The 16532-nt window shown below is 39.0% G+C and overlaps 2 protein-coding genes across 3 annotated transcripts; both read left to right on the top strand.

Moving 5' to 3' along the window:
* The first annotated feature begins 165 nt into the window (after nt 1-165).
* otud5b (OTU deubiquitinase 5b) lies at nt 166-4546 on the top strand. Its single transcript, XM_039674031.2, has 9 exons — nt 166-963; nt 2432-2525; nt 2739-2803; nt 2937-3093; nt 3198-3346; nt 3437-3622; nt 3705-3912; nt 4005-4103; nt 4188-4546. The coding sequence occupies exons 1-9, from the start codon at nt 421-423 to the stop codon at nt 4307-4309; spliced, it is 1623 nt and encodes a 540-aa protein (XP_039529965.1). The 5' UTR covers nt 166-420; the 3' UTR covers nt 4310-4546.
* Nucleotides 4547-5596: 1050 nt separating this feature from the next.
* Nucleotides 5597-12546, top strand: mon1bb (MON1 secretory trafficking family member Bb). 2 transcript variants are annotated; one of them, XM_039673886.2, is made up of 7 exons: nt 5597-6027; nt 6116-6217; nt 6311-6877; nt 7752-8544; nt 10848-10995; nt 11313-11487; nt 11563-12546. In XM_039673886.2, exons 2-7 carry the CDS (start codon nt 6130-6132, stop codon nt 11571-11573), a joined length of 1782 nt encoding a protein of 593 aa, XP_039529820.2. In that variant the 5' UTR covers nt 5597-6027; nt 6116-6129; the 3' UTR covers nt 11574-12546. The 2 variants fall into 2 exon arrangements, with proteins under 2 accessions (XP_039529820.2, XP_039529822.2); XM_039673888.2 differs by having other exon boundaries at nt 11313-11469.
* Nucleotides 12547-16532: the final 3986 nt, after the last annotated feature.

Here is a 16532-nt window from a genome sequence, read left to right on the forward strand (position 1 = left end):
AGTAACATTTAATAGAATTTTTAAATACTTTTACTAAAAATGGGTCAAACACATAGGTCAAACATCACTTGGAAAAATCACCGTAGTCTATCGAAGGTTTGATGCGGTAGGGGGCAGTGCAAAGAAATATGAGCCCAATTTGTGAACAAGAAGCAGAGCAGGCGTCGGAAGTGACGTGAAATCGCATTGTGGTTTGTTGATGTTTGTGTCAAACTCTCGGTCGGTCGTTGTTGCGAAAGAAAAACCTCGAAACTGAAAGATTTGTGACGACCGTATTATTTCACCGACATATCGTATTATGTCAGAACGGGGGTGACTATACATGCAGCGAACAAACTGTGTATATACAAGTTTGAAAGGCCGTTTTATTCTGCGCGTTGTAACACATAATAAACACAAATCACCGCAAGCTGGCCAGCGATGACAATCCTCCCAAAGAAGAAACCGGCCTCTACAGCCGGTGGCGGTGATCATACGGACGAAGCGGACCGACGAAGCGGTTCTGAGTCGCACCCTCATCCACTCGCAGGACGATCGGGGTCCCGACCCAGGGCCTCTCCGCCGCCGTGGACATACCAGGCCACACCGCACACGTCCAGAGAGGAGCGGCGCATCGAAGCGAGCGCTCGCCCGCAACAGGCCTCCCCACAGCCCGGTGCCGCTGGAGCTCCGGTCGTGCAGTGCGAAGGGAGCTCGAACTCGGCTGTGGTCGCAGGTCGTGTCGAGTTACCTTGCGGCGCAGGTGGTGTTGGAAGCTGCTGCTCGGGACCCGGACTCAGCAAGCGGAGACGGCAGGCTGTCTGCTCCAGCGGTTTGACAGGTGGAGGAGGTAGAGTGGGAGGAGGAGGAGGGGGCGGTAGTCCAGTATCGGAACCCGAAGAGGGAGCTGGAGGCAACAACAGTGAGGATGAGTATGAGAATGCGGCCAGACTTCAGCTTGTGGACCCCGCCACGGTCGAGCAGGTTCTGGATATTGACAGTTTTCTTATTAGTCTGCTTTCTGTGCCAATTTGAATGACCCATCAAGCATGCTGAGAGCTAACTGTATAATCATTTAGCCTAATAAAATTCAAATGTTTGAAACTGTGCCTTTAGGGGATAGTCTCACCCAAATGCATTTATTTACGCACGCTCCAAACCTGTTTGACTTTTGGTTGTTTTGAGTCTTTTAAAGGGTTAGTTCACCCAAAAATTCCGTCATTATTTACTTACCCTCATGTTGTTCCAAACCCGTAAGACTTTTGTTTATCATCGGAACACAAATGAAGGTTTTGATGAAATCTCTGAGCTTCGTGTCTTTCCATTGACAGCTATGCAACTACCACTTTGAGGCTTCAAAAAGTTCACAAAGAGATTGTAAAACTAATTCATATGAATTGAGCGGTTTAGTCCATATTTAGAATTTGAGATTGAATCAGATTGAATTTAGGCTTTTATTCACAGATAAACCTTGATCAGCATACAAACAGAAGCTCAACTGAAACTACTTAAGAACAAACCTCATTGGTTCTTGCGGAAGCTCAAACATGCTGCGTAACACGAGAATGAACCTCATTCGTTCTCGCATATCAAGCAAATGTTGATGAATGTTTTTATATTTGAATAAACCGCTCGATTCATATAGATTAGTTTTGTGACCTCTTTTTGAACTTTTTGAGATGTCAAAGTGTCAGTTACATAGCTGTCATTGGAGCGACAAAAAGCTCTCAGATTTTATTTAAAAATTATATATCTTCATTTGTTTTCTGAAGTTGAACGAAAGTCTTACGGGTTTGGAACGACAAGAGGGTGAGTTTAAAGGGTTAGTTCACCCAAAAATGAAAATTCTGTCAGTATTTGTTCTGCTGAACACGAAGGAAGATATTTGGAAAAATGTTTTAATCAAACAGATCTCATATGTTCCAAACCTCTATGAGATCTGTTTGATTAAAACATTTTTCCAAATATCTTCCTTTGTGTTCAGCAGAACAAATAAACGCATAGAGGTTTCGAACAACATGAGGGTGAGTAAATACTGACAGAATTTTCATTTTTGGGTGAACTAACCCTTTAAGTAATGACAGAATTTTCATTTTTGGACGAGCTAGCCTATCTCTTTAATTATTACAGTTTTGGTTCAAAATTAAAGCCTATATCTACCACATAAGAAAATAATTATGCCATTAAGTCTTAGTAAAGACGTAAAGAAAAGTAAACTTTTTGTCACAATTATGACAAAAATCCAAAATAATGAAATTGTGACAAAATCAACATAACCTTACATGAATCCCCACAAAAACTAAAAGTGAATGGTTTCCCATTCCTATTAAAATTAAATTGTCCAAACACTTTTTGGGGACACTGTCTGTTTTGGAAATAGGAAAACTGTCATATGTATTAATTGTACTATAATACACTTTTTCTTTCTTTCTATTTTTTTTTTTACCTACAGCAAGAAGAATGGTTCGAGAAAGCCTTAAGAGAAAAGAAAGGCTTTGAAATTAAAAAAATGAAGGAAGATGGAGCATGTCTTTTCAGAGCAGTTGGTAATATATTTATATATAGCTTAAACATTTCATTTTGGTTATTTGCTAGGGCACCATTTGAAATTTTAATTTAAGTTTTTTAAGTGAAAGTTTTTCATGTAATATTTATGTTTTATTTTAGCTTTATTTCAATTACATAAAATGATTTCAAAAGTTTTAGTTAATAATAACTATATATTTATGTCTTTTTTTTTTTCTTTTTCTTTATTAAAGCTGATCAAGTATATGGGGACCAAGATATGCATGATGTGGTACGGAAGCAGTGTATGGATTACTTGGTGAGTCAGTTAAATATTCAAGAAAAAATTATTTGCAATTAAAAAATAATTGGCTTTGAAATGTGGGTTTGTCTCTTCTTTTAATTATTGACTAAAATGCAGTTTTGATGAATTGTTTATGCTTCGATTACAGACGAAAAATGCGGATTACTTTTCGAGTTATGTCACAGAGGATTTCACCACATACATTAACAGAAAAAGGAAGAACAACTGCCATGGGAACCACATTGAGATGCAGGCCATGGCAGAAATGTTCAACCGGCCGGTGGAGGTTTACCAGAATGGTGCAGGTTAGTTCATGTCTGTTGAATTTCTGCCATCTAATAGGCTGTCTGTGGCATATATTAGGATAGAAGAGGAAAATTAATATTATTTGACAAATCCTGTCTTACAGAGCCAATTAATACGTTCCACGGCATCCAAGAGAACAACGACGAGCCGATACGTGTCAGTTACCACAAGAACATCCATTATAACTCTGTGGTGAATCCCCACAAGGCCAGTGTTGGGGTGGGGCTGGGCCTCCCCTCCTTTAAACCGGGGGTAGGTGTTGTAAATAAGACGCATAAATTCAAGTATTTATTTTTATGAAGATTTTTCTCTGCTAATGTCTGTTATGCTGTCTCTCTGTAGTACGCTGACCAGAGTCTGATGAAAAACGCTATTAAGACGTCTGAGGAGTCTTGGATTGAGCAGCAGATGCTGGAGGACAAGAAGAGAGCATCAGATTGGGAGGCCACCAATGAGGCAATCGAGGAACAGGTGGCTCGTGAGTCCTACTTGCAGTGGCTTCAGGACCAAGAGAAGCAAGCGAGACAGGTATGAAACCATCCCACAACTTAATCAAAGCAAGTTCAAACAAACAACTTTGACAGACTTCCCTCTCTGCTTTCCCATTCAGCCTCGTAAAGCTAGTGCCACCTGCAGCTCTGCCACAGCTGCCACATCCAGTGGCTTTGAGGAGTGGGGATGCAGGTCCCCCCGCCAGCGCAGCTCCGCCCCCTCTCCAGAGCACCCAGGCCCGGCTCACCCCGAACCCCCCGTCAAACCCCCCTCCCCAGCAGGAGCCTCACTGGTTCTTCCCAAACCCCCATCACCATGTGCCCCAGGTCTGTATATGAATGTTTTCTTTACTTGCGCTAATGCACACTTCTCGCTTACTAACCGGTTCTTCCTTGATTTTTTTTTTTTTTTTCTCAAGGTCCAAGTCATCAGTCTTCTGCCAACTCTTCCCTGGTGTCTCTCTACCCAACCCGGGGGTACAGGACACTAATGCAGGATATGTCACCTGCTGCCTTTGGTATGGCATTATACGCTTTAGTGGAAATGTTTGTTATATTATAATTCATGTCTTTGTTAATTAAGTGGTTAATTTTTTTTTTAGGTTTTACAGATTGGGAAGATGATGACGTTCTGGCTTCAGTTCTGGCTGCTTCACAACAAGAATACCTCGATAGCTTGAAGAAAAATGCAATGCACAGAGAATCTTCCCCAGACTGCAGTTGATATATTGGACAGCATAACTTGCAGCACAAACCATTGAACAGCTGCATTTCAACACCATGCAATGTCTCCTCACTCCTCTTTATAAATACCACGGTTTACTGATCTTTTTTTTTTTTTTTTTTTTTTTTTTTTTTGCTAATCCATTTTCCTTCATTTCATTAAACTCCATGGACCTAGTTAGGTGCATGTTTAAATAAACATTGTAAAATTAATATTAAAAATATCATCTCAACTGTTTATTATTATCAGGTGTTTTCATTATTTGAGCACAATAAATTATACTAATTAGTATATGAATGTTGAAAATGTTGTGATCTTTTTTCTTCCTAATTTTGCTATATAGCTGAAGCTGCAGGACATAAAGATAATCAATAAACAATTCACAGTGATATGTTGATGTATGTACACTGTCAAAAGCATTTAGTGAACCCTGAGATTTATGTATTGAATATATTAAAGGAGTAGCTAACTTTAAAAAAAAAAAAAAAAAACATTTGCTGATAATTTACTCACCCCCTTGCCATCCAAGATGTCTGTCTTTCTTTCTTCAGTCGAAAAGAAATTAAGGTTTTTGATAAAAACATTCCAGGATTTTCTCCATATAATGGACTTCAATGGGAACCAAACCCGGTTCAAGGTCCAAAATAGTTTCAGTGAAGCTTCAAAGGGCTTTAAACGACACTAGACGATGAATAAGGGCCACAAATGCTCATCACAGAACAGAGCAAGGTGAGCATTTAAGCTTATAAAACTTAAACTTTTTTATTTATTTTTGAAATGATGGATCATTTCGCTAGATAAGACCTTCATTCATCTTCTGGTGTCGTTTAAAGCCCTTTGAAGCTGCACTGAAACACTCATTTGGACCTTGAACCGTTTGGTTCCCATTGAAGTCCATTATATGGAGAAAATCCTGGAATGTTTTCATCAAAAACCTTAATTTCTTTTCAGCTGAAGAAAGAAAGACAGTGGGGTGAGTAAATTATCAGTAATTTTTTTTAAAGTGAACCACCCCTTTAACATAGTATAACACATCTCCAAACTGTTACAATAATTGATAAATGAAAAGTATGTAAAATGTATATATTTTTGAGTAAAGTAAAAAAAGGCGAAATCTCGTGTGTTTGTGAGAGAAAGAGAGAATGTAAATATAACTATACATAGTAAATGGCCGGAGTATTTTTCTCTGGTCGTCTCACACTTTTAAATAGATTTGCTTTCTATTTCATTAAAGTCCTCTATTTTGAAAAATGTCAACCGGAAGTGGTTGTGGATATTTGTTTTGCAGTGTTTTTAACGTCAAGCTTCCTGGAGCACCGGTTGCGGCTGAGTCAGTTGCTCTGAGCAAAACCGAAAGATGATCTTGGTTTTTAATGATCGTTATTAATTTATTCCACCAGACATGAATGTGATTATGACGAGTAGTGAAATAGTTTACTCGAGGAGTCATTTATCGGGGAGATCATTAGCTTTTTCAATCAATAACGTACGTTAGACTAGCTTTCTGTCTGGTAATCTGGTTAATACAGTTCTAGGATTTTAACCAATTAATGCTATTTATTAAAGTCATCCATTGTTATTAAACTATCTGCGGCTTCAAAAAAAAAAAAAAAAAAAAAAAGAAGACGTGCGTGACGGTGTTAAACTCCACGAGCCGTACAGATATGGGATAACACCAGTAATCTGATTAAACGTGTTCGACGTCACTGTTACACGAAGTACGAACCTTAATTAGTTAAATGCGTACTGATATATTTGCTGTTTGATGGGTGTCATTAAGTCACTTTCTCAATTTAAATTCATTAGTTTTGCATGTTGTCATGGATCCGAGCAGTCAACAGAGTGGGGATATGGAGGAAGTGAAGATATTTGATCCATCCATTCTTTCACAATGTCTTGACCAGATAGGTAATGTTTTGGATGATGCCGTTTTATTACTACTTTAAACTTGTTATAGTGTGTAACATGCTGATGCAGACTTGATTCTACCCTACTCTCCAGATGTTGCTTATTCAGACAGTGATGTCCCATCAGAAAACCACTGTGTGAATGAAGATCACAGGATGCCTTCAGACCCAGAGGGGTTCTTGGACTCAGCAGACCCTACATCAGAGGAGAGCAACCAGCCACAAGAGCCTTCAACAGATATGCAGAAGCTCCACATCGATGATGACAGGTCTCTGTGTGCCGGTGGTTCGGAGACTGATTCTGGGAAAGCATCCGAGGACTCAGCATTAGTTGACAATGGCCATGATGACTCGAGCGAGTTTGTTGTAACCGTGTTAGCCCGGGGGAAGATGGAAGAGCAGGGAATGGGAATGAAAGGAGCCTCATCCCCTCTAAGCGAGACCGGCACACCTCTGGGACCTCCTTCGCACAGGAACGAGGATGTGACAGCGGAAAGCTGGAGACAGCACAGGAAACATGTGTTTGTGTTGAGCGAGGCTGGGAAGCCCATTTATTCCCGATATGGAAGTGAGGAGGCTCTGTCCTCCACTATGGGAGTGATGATGGCGCTGGTGTCCTTCGTGCAAAGTGGAGACAACATCATTCGTTCAGTCTACTCCGGTAAGTTCTTTGTGACATTGAACTGATGGAAAATGGCATGCTTTTTAGCTAATTTACTCGTAATCTTTGTCTTCTGGGAAAACAGACCGGAAATATTGATGACTCATCTTGCACTCAGGGGCGTATGCAAATCTTTGTCCAATCAGGTGCTCTCTATAATGATCTATCTCTTGACACTGACTAGGAAATCGTGGATCTTTAAGTGTTTCATTTAATTTCACTGATTTTAATTGTTCATGTAGTTGAATATTGTTAGGTTTGTAACCTGAACTGTTTTTTTAGTGAGTATAAAAGTGCAAAGTTTGTCAGACAAGACCAGACAATCTTTTATTGAAAATCCTTTGTTAAATTTTATGCAAAAAAGTTTTGTTTTTGTTTTTTTCAAAAAAAAAAAAAAAAGTGACAAAAATGCATACAATCAGTGTATTTGGCTTTTTATATTCTTTATTTTATATAAAAACATACACCACGTTTTTTTTTTTTTTTACGTTTTGAAAAAACTCTCTTATGCTCACCAAGGCTGCATTTATTCATTTAAAAAATACAGTGAAAACCGTAATATTTACAATATTATTACAATTTTAATCATCTGTTTCCTATTAAAATGTAATTCATTGCTTTTGGCTAAGGTGCATTTTCAGCATCATTACTCCAGTCTAAAGTGTCTCATTTCTTCTTCATTACCAATGTTAGAAAGAGTTTTGCTCCTTAATATTTTTGTGAAAACAATACATCATACTGACCCCACACATTTGAATGGTAGTGTATTTTATTCACATTTGTGAAAACGTAGCTGATGTCTATTAGACCAAAGAAAAATGAATCATCTACCAACAGCTCAAATGACTTCATCTGGTTTCCTCTCTCCTGATAGACGAGCACACGGTTGTGTTCATGCAGCGGGGTCCTCTGGTGCTGGTGTCGGTCTCCAGCAGCCGTCAGTCAGAGCAGCAGCTCCGGAACGAGCTTCTCTACGTCTACAACCAGATCGTCAGCATGCTCACGCAAGCCAGCATCACCCGCATCTTCGAGCACAAGAAGAACTACGACCTGCGTCGTCTGCTGGCCGGCTCGGAGAAGATTCTCGACGGCCTCCTTAACCTCGTGGACTCAGACCCCAGCCTCTTACTCTGCGCCGTGCACTGTCTCCCCTTGGCCTCGTCTCTCAGGGACTCCCTCAGTCAGATTCTCCAGAAGGCCATCACGCCAAACCTGGTCTTCTCCATCCTCATCGCCAAGAACCAGCTGCTCACCATAGTGCAGGAAAAGATGGTCATCGACGATGCCCGACTGGAACCTGCCGACCTCCACCTTCTGCTGAACCTCATCGGGGCGTCGTCCGCCTTCCAGGCCGGGGAGATCTGGACGCCCATCTGCCTGCCCAGTTTTAACCCTGACTGTTACTTTTATGCATACATCTCCTATCTGGACCCTCCTGAATGTACTGTTTGTCTGGTTCTTCTCTCCACCGATAAAGAGGCGTTTTATTCCGTAGCCGAGTGTAAGAGGAAGATCGAGGAGGCTATGCAAGCGCAGAATGCGCTAAACGCCATATCGAAAGCTCACTCGTACAGCGTTAGTCAGGTGGGAGTGTCTGACCTCAGGCATTTCATGTACAAGCCCTTCGACGTGCCAGACAACCATCGGCAGCTGACGCAGTTCACCAGGTGAGTCGTTTACGTTGAGGATTGAGAGTCTCATGGAACCTTTTGAGAACTTGTCCATCTCATATTTCATCGCAAAAAAAAAAAAAGAAATCATATTTTTACTTTAAATGGTACGAAAATAAGGCTTCATTTTCTTAAAGGGATAGTTCACCCAAAAATTTAAATTCTGTCATCATTTACTCGCCCTCAATTTGTTTCAAACCTGTATGAATTTCTTTCGTCTGCTGAACACAAAAGAGGATATTTTAAAGAATGTCGGTAACCCAAACACTTGATGGATCCCATTGACTTCCATAGCATTATTTTCCCACACTATGGAAGTCAGTAGGGTCCATTAAACGTTTTGGGTTACATACAATGGGGTTACATTACATTTTTTGGGTGAACTATCCCTTTATGATCTGCATTTAGATCTTGTATCTAAAGGCAAGGCAAGTTTATAGATCATAGTTCACACACTATGGCAATCCTGAGTATCAGTATGCTGATTTAGTTATTGCTTTGACAAGACTATTGAAACTAATGTCTGACTCCAGAATCACACCGAGATTTCTGACTTGATTTTTAGTTTTTAGACCCCTAGCGTCAAGGTGTGCATTCACCTTGAGAACTTCATCTTTGTTTCCAAACGCAATGACCTCGGTTTTGTCTTTGTTTAACTGAAGAAAGTTTTGTTGAAAAACTGTTGACTTCATCAATGCATTGGCACATGGAGTCAATGGGGCTGTAGTCGTTAGGCGATAGGGCTCAGTAGAGCTGTGTGTCGTGTGCATAGCTGTGGTGAGCGATTTGGGCTCACAATAGTAACCTCTCCCTTCTAAGTATGACCTGAACCGTTTTAGGACTATCCCAGAAAGCCCCACTGGCCCACTCAGTTTTCCAGCCTGTCAAGAAGTATGTTATGATCGACAGTGTCAAATGCAGCACTGAGGTCGAGTAGTACCAGAATTGATGTTTTGCCTGTATCAGTATTTAACCAGATATTGTTAATTATCTTTATGAGCGCTGTCATGTGGTCGAAAACCAGATTGGAATTTGTCAAAGTATCCATTTGAGGTTAGGAAGTTGTTCAGCTGATTGAAGACAGCCTTTTCAGTGATCTTGCCTATGAAAGGGAGAATTGAGATCGGTTTATAGTTGCAAAAAACGTTTTTTCTGCATTTTTTTTCCTGCTCGTCTGCATTGTCTTTTCATATTTTGCATAGCTGTTGAGTTTCTTCAAGGTGATTTTGTCTACCACATTTGTTTCTCTAATTCTTATTAACATGTTGCAAAAAAGTCTCATTATTATTATGTTGAATAATAATAATAATATAAAGAGAATAATATATATATATATATATACACAACACTGAAAGACAGTGCATTATTGTATGTTACTTAAAATGTCTTAATTTTCTTTATGTAAGATAAAATAGCTTTTATTTTCTCCTTTAGATATTTAGATAAAATGTGACCTGGACATTTTATTTTATTTATTTTATAATATGATTAATATGATTAACTCATATTTTACTGCTTGTTATGACCACCTTGAGATTCATCGGATGTGCAATGATGCAGTATGGTTATTGTTAGCTAGACCTAAAACTATTAAAATTGTTTACTAATTAAAATAAAGATAAATATTAAACAAAAATCAATAATAAATCAATAAATGTAAACGAAAATAAAAAATGCTGCCTTGGTAACTACCTGAAATTAAATAAGATGAAGTTGAAGTACTAAAATTACTTAAACTAAAACTGAAATAAAAGTAAATTAAAGCTAACTAGAAAAAAAGTTAAATAAATAAATATGAAAAAATGACAAAAAAAAATTAAACTGAAAATACAAAAATAAAAGATCTTCAATATATGAACAAGTGCTATATTATTTAAACATTACATAAATAACTACTTGTTTTCAATTGGCAACTTTTTAAAATTGATTTAGTCGAACACTGCAAACGAGAAAAGGCCTTTTCCTAATGCTGACATCAGTTTTGTCCTCAGCATCTCCATAAATAACTTCTTTTAAATAACCATCTTTTTAACAGTATCTCTGAGCTTAATATTTTCACTGTTAACCTCACATTCATTTCACTAAGGACAGAAATCGGAAGCATGCTTTCTTTATTTATCCTATTGTTTGATGCCAAATGCATGGCCTTTTATTGAGAGCACTCTGTTTGTCATGAGATGTTCTTTACAATATAGGACCACTAATATAATATCTGAAAATGTTGATGAATGACATTTCTCATGAGATCTAAAGCACAAAGACACCATTGTTTTTCTCTGTCTCGTGGCTTCTCTGCGCAGCCCAGAGATGGAGGCCCCTTATGGCAGTGAGGAGGAGCAGATGAGACTCCTGGACCTGTACAGAGACATGCACAGCCGGATCCACAGCACCTCACGCCCGCTCAAGCTCATCTACCACGTGGCCGAACGCGAGACTCTGCTGTCCTGGGTATGTGAACAGTAACTGCTGTCACACGCATCTGTTCTCAGTACTCTGAGAGCAAAACATGTTGATGTTGTGCTTGCTTTCCATCGTGCCTGGTGCTTTCACACGCTCTCCGGCAAGACCTTGAAAGATCGGGTTACCTTTAAGGCCTCCGAGCGGCAGTCAAAATTTGCAAATGCAGATTATGCAAATTAGGATCCAGACCTTGCTCCAAATGGGAGTCGCTTTGTGATTGATTATTTAGCTGCGTCCTTGAAAATATGCTCAGGTTAATGATGAGTTGCCCAAAGCAAGTGAATTCAATTTCAATCTCATTTCAGGTCACAAGTAAATTTGAGTTGTACACGTGCTTCAGCCCCCTTGTCACGAAAACCTGTGCCATCAACGCCATCACGAAACTGCTGCGCTGGATCAAGAAGGAGGAAGACCGTCTGTTTATCCGATACCCTCCGAAATACTCCACAACCCCCAACCCCAGTAAGAGCTCTAAAGGAGGTAAGGGTTATGATTTCTTGGTCTTTTTAGAAGATTGCCTCCATCTACTGACCATTTATATTAATTTGGTTTCAGATGGACACTGATCACACCGACCCACGGCGATCCAATCGCTAAAATGGCAGGACATGCATCTCTGCATTCTTAACTGTTTAGTAATACAATGGAGATGATTCAACCAATTGATCATAAATGCTCCACCGTGGGTAAATAAGTTATGTAAAGCTGCTGTTTGTTTGTTTGTCCATTTAACTCCCTGGACTGGATCTGGACTGATTTTATACATTTAAGTAAAAATAAATAAATAGGAAATTATAAACACCAGAAACAACTTTACTCAGCAAAAGGTCCAACAAAATGTGGATTTTTTTTGTTTCTTTAGAACTGTTGGCAATGGCTGATTATTGAAGCTGTAACTGGATTCTTTTACTTTACAGTCATTTTTTTTGTCATGTAATTTGATATAGATTAGAAACTGTTAATGCGATAAACTGAGATGATCAAATTTTGTCCCAATGTCTGAATCAGATTAATTTAGCTCTAAATTAACATTGCTGCTCGAGCTGTGCATTATCAATGCACCTTTTCTGGTTGTTCATTGGTGTATTCTTTTAGATGCTCACTTTGACTGTCTTATATGGTTTTGCATTTGAAACCAAACCGACCAAACCTTGCTCTATTTTAATTAAAGACTATAACATGAGCTGAAACATATCAGAAGATCTTAAAATTGTGTTTACTATGGGTTTAATGTTATTTCATTTCTGTTTTCAGTTAGGTTACTGCACAGCATGTGTAGTTTAATGTTTTGTGAGTTTTTGTTTCCTGTTGGATTTGCCAGTCATAATTTGTGACATTTACTTTTCTGGCATGTGCACTATGACGTCATCAAATCATAAGATCAAGATCACCATAAAATGTAGGTTAAAACCACTGAACATAATAGGAAAATGTATGATAAAATACAATTTTATCAAGTTTGCTTTTCTGGAAAAAAAACATTTGTATTCAAGAGGAATAATATATTGGTGCTGTAATAAATCTAAGGTTGCTCAAGTACATCTTGTATTTTGAAATCTTATTTACTGACACGATTGCTAAATTTAGAAAGGGTAATCAAGATCAACTTGTAAACATGAAAGATGCAGAAACACATCAGGGGCTCGTACTTCGTACGTTGTTTATAACATCAGAGATCAAATGAGACATCTACGATGATATCATTGCGCTAATCATGATCCGGATAATTGGGTTCTTCGAACACTCCTGCCGGTTATGATTAGTATAGCTGGATTGAGTTATCTGAGATAACTGCGCATTCTCGCGTTGGTTTATAAGGGGATATGTATCGATAGCAGAAACAATGATCAGCAACTCTGCTATTGGCTGTTCAGCATGGCCAAAGAACATGCCCATTTTTTCTCCCAAGCAGAGCAAGAGGTTTTAATGGAGAAAGAGCAAAACCCAGGAGAGAGTGCTGGCAAAAGCAGAAGACAAATTAAATGCGTTTGTGGTGGCCATGTTAGAAGTTTGGAATGGAATGGATGAAAAAAAATGTTGAGTTTCTCCGAACTTCTTGAAACTCTGGATTCTGATAGAGGGCCATGAGACTTAGACCTGAGTGCAAAAATGGAGGCTCTAGACCCTTTCAGAGCTGAGATATCGAAAGTCAAAATTTAAACCCGAAAAAAAAAACGACAGTGTTACCCCTTTCGGTTTTTTTTTTCGGGCGAAAAATTAAGTTTCTCCAATCTTGTCAAAACTCTGGATTATGATAGAGGGCTGTGAGACTTTGACCTGAGTGCAAAAATGGAGGATCTAGACCCTTCCAGAGCTGAGATATCAAAATTCAAAATTTCGACCCGAATAAAAAAACGAAAGGGGTACCACTGTCGTTTTATTTTTGGGGTTGAAATTTTGAGTTTCTCCGATCTTCTTGAAACTCTGGATTCTGATAGAGGGCCATGAGACTTAGACCTGAGTGCAAAAATGGAGGCTCTAGACCCTTCCAGAGCTGAGATATCGAAACTCAAAATTTCGACCCGAAAAAAAAAAACCGAAAGGGGTACCACTGTCGTTTTATTTTTGGGGTCGAAATTTTGAGATTCTCCGATCTTCTTGAAACTCTGGATTCTGATAGAGGGCCATGAGACTTAGACCTGAGCGCAAAAATGGAGGATCTAGACCCTTCCAGAGCTGAGATATAAAAATTAAAAATTTCGACCCGAAAAAAAAAACGACAGTGTTACCCCTTTCGTTTTTTTCGTTTTCGGGCGAAAAATTAAGTTTCTCCAATCTTCTCAAAACTCTGGATTATGATAGAGGGCTGTGACACTTTGACCTGAGTGCAAAAGTGGAGGCTCTAGACCCTTCCAGAGCTGCGATATCAAAATTCAAAATTTCGACCCCAAAAAAAAAACGACAGTGTTACCCCTTTCGTTTTTTTTCGTTTTCGGGCGAAAAACTAAGTTTCTCCAATCTTCTCAAAACTCTGGATTCTGATAGAGGGCCACGAGACTTTGACCTGAGTGCAAAAATGGAGGCTCTAGACCCTTCCAGAGCTGAGATATCGAAATTAAAAATTTCGACCCGAAAAAAAAAACGACAGTGTTACCCCTTTCGTTTTTTTCGTTTTCGGGCGAAAAATTAAGTTTCTCCAATCTTCTCAAAACTCTGGATTATGATAGAGGGCTGTGACACTTTGACCTGAGTGCAAAAGTGGAGGCTCTAGACCCTTCCAGAGCTGCGATATCAAAATTCAAAATTTCGACACGAAAAAAACGACACTGTTACCCCTTTCGTTTTTTTTTCATTTTCGGGTGAAAAATTAGATTTCTCCAAACTTCTCAAAACTCTGGATTATGATAGAGGGCTGTGAGACTTTGACCTGAGTGCAAAAATGGAGGATCTAGACCCTTCCAAAGCTGAGATATCAGAATTCAAAATTTCGACCCAAAAAAAAAAACGACAGTGTTACCCCTTTCGTTTTTTTCCGTTTTCGGGCGAAAAATGAAGTTTCTCCAATCTTCTCAAAACTCTGGATTATGATAGAGGGCTGTGAGACTTTGACTTGAGTGCAAAAATGGAGGCTCTAGACCCTTCCAGAGCTGATATATTAAAATTCTAAATTTCGACCTAAAAAAAAAACGACAGTGTTACCCCTTTCGTTTTTTTTCATTTTCAGGCGAAAAATTAAGTTTCTCCAATCTTCTCAAAACTCTGGATTATGATAGAGGGCTGTGAGACTTTGACCTGAGTGCAAAAATGGAGGCTCTGGACCCTTCCAGAGCTGAGATATCAAAATTCAAAATTTCGACCCGAAAAAAAAACGACAGTGTAACCCCTTTAGTTTTTTTTAGTTTTCGGGCAAAAAATAAAGTTTCTCTAATCTTCTCAAAACTCTGGATTATGATAGAGGGCTGTGAAACGTTGACTTGAGTGCAAAAATGGAGGCTCTAGACCCTTCCAGAGCTGAGATATCAAAATTCTAAACTTCGACCCGAAAATAAAAACGACAGTGTTACCCCTTTCGTTTTTTTCCGTTTTTGGGCGAAAAATTAAGTTTCTCCAATCTTCTCAAAACTCTGGATTCTGATAGAGGGCCACGAAACTTTGACCTGAGTGCAAAAATGGAGGCTCTAGACCCTTCCAGAGCTGAGATATCGAAATTCAAAATTTCGCCCCGAAAAAAAAACGACAGTGTTACCCCTTTCGTTTTTTTCCGTTTTCGGGCAAAAAATAAAGTTTCTCCAATCTTCTCAAAACTCTGGATTATGATAGAGGGCTGTGAGACTTTGACCTGAGTGCAAAAATGGAGGCTCTAGACCCTTCCAGAGCTGAGATATCAAAATTCAAAATTTTGACCCGAAAAAAAAAAAACGACAGTGTTACCCCTTTTGTTTTTTTCCGTTTTTGGGCGAAAAATTAAGTTTCTCCAATCTTCTCAAAACTCTGGATTCTGATAGAGGGCCACGATACTTTGACCTGAGTGCAAAAATGGAGGCTCTAGACCCTTCCAGAGCTGAGATATCAAAATTCAAAATTTTGACCCTAAAAAAAAAAACGACAGTGTTACCCCTTTCGTTTTTTTTCCGTTTTTGGGCGAAAAATTAAGTTTCTCCAATCTTCTCAAAACTCTGGATTATGATAGAGGGCTGTGAGACTTTGATCTGAGTGCAAAAATGGAGGCTCTAGACCCTTCCAGAGCTGAGTTATCGAAAGTCAAAATTTCGACCCGAAAAAAAAAACGACAGTGTTACCCCTTTCGTTTTTTTCCGTTTTCGGGCAAAAAATAAAGTTTCTCCAATCTTCTCAAAACTCTGGATTATGATAGAGGGCTGTGAGACTTTGACCTAAGTGCAAAAATTGAGGCTCTAGACCCTTCCAGAGCTGAGATATCAAAATTCAAAATTTTGACCCGAAAAAAAAACGACAGTGTTACCCCTTTCGTTTTTTTCCATTTTTGGGCGAAAAATTAAGTTTCTCCAATCTTCTCAAAACTCTGGATTCTGATAGAGGGCCACGAAACTTTGACCTGAGTGCAAAAATGGAGGCTCTAGACCCTTCCAGAGCTAAGATATCAAAATTCAAAATTTTGACCCGAAAAAAAAACGACAGTGTTACCCCTTTCGTTTTTTTCCGTTTTTGGGCGAAAAATTAAGTTTCTCCAATCTTCTCAAAACTCTGGATTCTAATGGAGGGCCACGATACTTTGACCTGAGTGCAAAAATGGAGGTTCTAGACCCTTCCAGAGCTGAGATATCAAAATTCAAAATTTTGACCCGAAAAAAAAAACGACAGTGTTACCCCTTTCGTTTTTTTCCGTTGTTGGGCGAAAAATTAAGTTTCTCCAATCTTCTCAAAACTCTGGATTCTGATAGAGGGCCACGATACTTTGACCTGAGTGCAAAAATGGAGGCTCTAGACCCTTCCAGAGCTGAGATATCAAAATTCAAAATTTTGACCCGAAAAAAAAACGACAGTGTTACCCCTTTCGTTTTTTTCCGTTTTTGGGCGAAAAATTAAGTTTCTCCAATCTTCTCAAA

Source organism: Pimephales promelas, chromosome 21, assembly GCF_988280905.1.
Source record: "Pimephales promelas chromosome 21, fPimPro1.hap1.1, whole genome shotgun sequence".
In the NCBI taxonomy this organism is placed as follows: Eukaryota; Metazoa; Chordata; class Actinopteri; order Cypriniformes; family Leuciscidae; genus Pimephales; species Pimephales promelas.

Coding starts and splice junctions, on each gene's coding strand:
- otud5b (XM_039674031.2), top strand. CDS start 421: ATGACAATCCTCCCAAAGAAGAAACCGGCCTCTACAGCCGGTGGCGGT. Junction 2,526..2,738: donor ATGTCTTTTCAGAGCAGTTG/GTAATATATTTA, acceptor TCTTTATTAAAG/CTGATCAAGTATATGGGGAC. Junction 3,623..3,704: donor AAGAGAAGCAAGCGAGACAG/GTATGAAACCAT, acceptor TTTCCCATTCAG/CCTCGTAAAGCTAGTGCCAC.
- mon1bb (XM_039673886.2), top strand. CDS start 6,130: ATGGATCCGAGCAGTCAACAGAGTGGGGATATGGAGGAAGTGAAGATA. Junction 6,218..6,310: donor ACAATGTCTTGACCAGATAG/GTAATGTTTTGG, acceptor CCTACTCTCCAG/ATGTTGCTTATTCAGACAGT. Junction 10,996..11,312: donor GCGAGACTCTGCTGTCCTGG/GTATGTGAACAG, acceptor ATCTCATTTCAG/GTCACAAGTAAATTTGAGTT.